The sequence below is a fragment of the Apaloderma vittatum genome, unplaced genomic scaffold (genome assembly GCF_000703405.1).
Source record: "Apaloderma vittatum isolate BGI_N311 unplaced genomic scaffold, ASM70340v1 scaffold6817, whole genome shotgun sequence".
NCBI lineage: Eukaryota > Metazoa > Chordata > Aves > Trogoniformes > Trogonidae > Apaloderma > Apaloderma vittatum.
This window is the reverse complement of record NW_009726587.1, coordinates 1-547: the sequence shown is the minus strand read 5'-3', so window position 1 is coordinate 547 and position 547 is coordinate 1. Positions and strand designations below refer to the sequence as shown.

The window sequence follows — 547 nt, the reverse complement described above, 5'->3', positions numbered from 1 at the left end:
CCCAGCCCCCCCCAGCAGCCAGGCCCCCTGCCAGCACCCAAGGGACTCTGGTGAGGCATTGGAACAGGCTGCCCAGAGAAGTGGCAGAGTCACCATCCCTGGAAGTATTCAAAAACCATATAGATGTGGCATTTTGGGATATGGTTTAGTGGTCATAATAGTGTAGCTGGCTGGACTAGATCTTAGAGGTCCTTTCCAACCTTAACGATTCTACGATTCTATGATCTCACCTCCCACCCAGCATCAGGGACTCTCCCCAGGTTTGGGTGCACACTCTAAGCATCTTTCCCCCCACTTCCCTCCCCACAGACGTGCCCTGCGAGCCCACACAGCCGGACAAGCTGCTGGAGGAAGAAGGGATTTTCACCTACCTCTTCCAGCCCTCAGCGCACACCCTGAGCCGCGTGGTGACCTCTGCCCAGCTCTGGTTTTGTGCAGCTTTGCTGCGCTGCCCTGCCCGGCACCATGCGCTCCCTGCGCGTCCGCACCACCTCTGACGGCGGGTACTCCTTCAAGTACGAGACAGTGCCCAACATCCTGGCCCAGG

At 58.3% G+C, this 547-nt stretch overlaps 1 protein-coding gene across 1 annotated transcript in view; it reads left to right on the top strand.

Moving 5' to 3' along the window:
* The window catches only part of INHA (inhibin, alpha), a gene marked incomplete at both ends in the record, with an annotated part of 1,188 nt that extends 648 nt beyond the window's left edge, over positions 1-540 (top strand). Inside the window, 2 exon segments of the mRNA XM_009873335.1 lie at positions 310-431; positions 433-540. Coding sequence (XP_009871637.1) covers positions 310-431; positions 433-540 — 230 coding nt within the window.
* Positions 541-547: the final 7 nt, after the last annotated feature.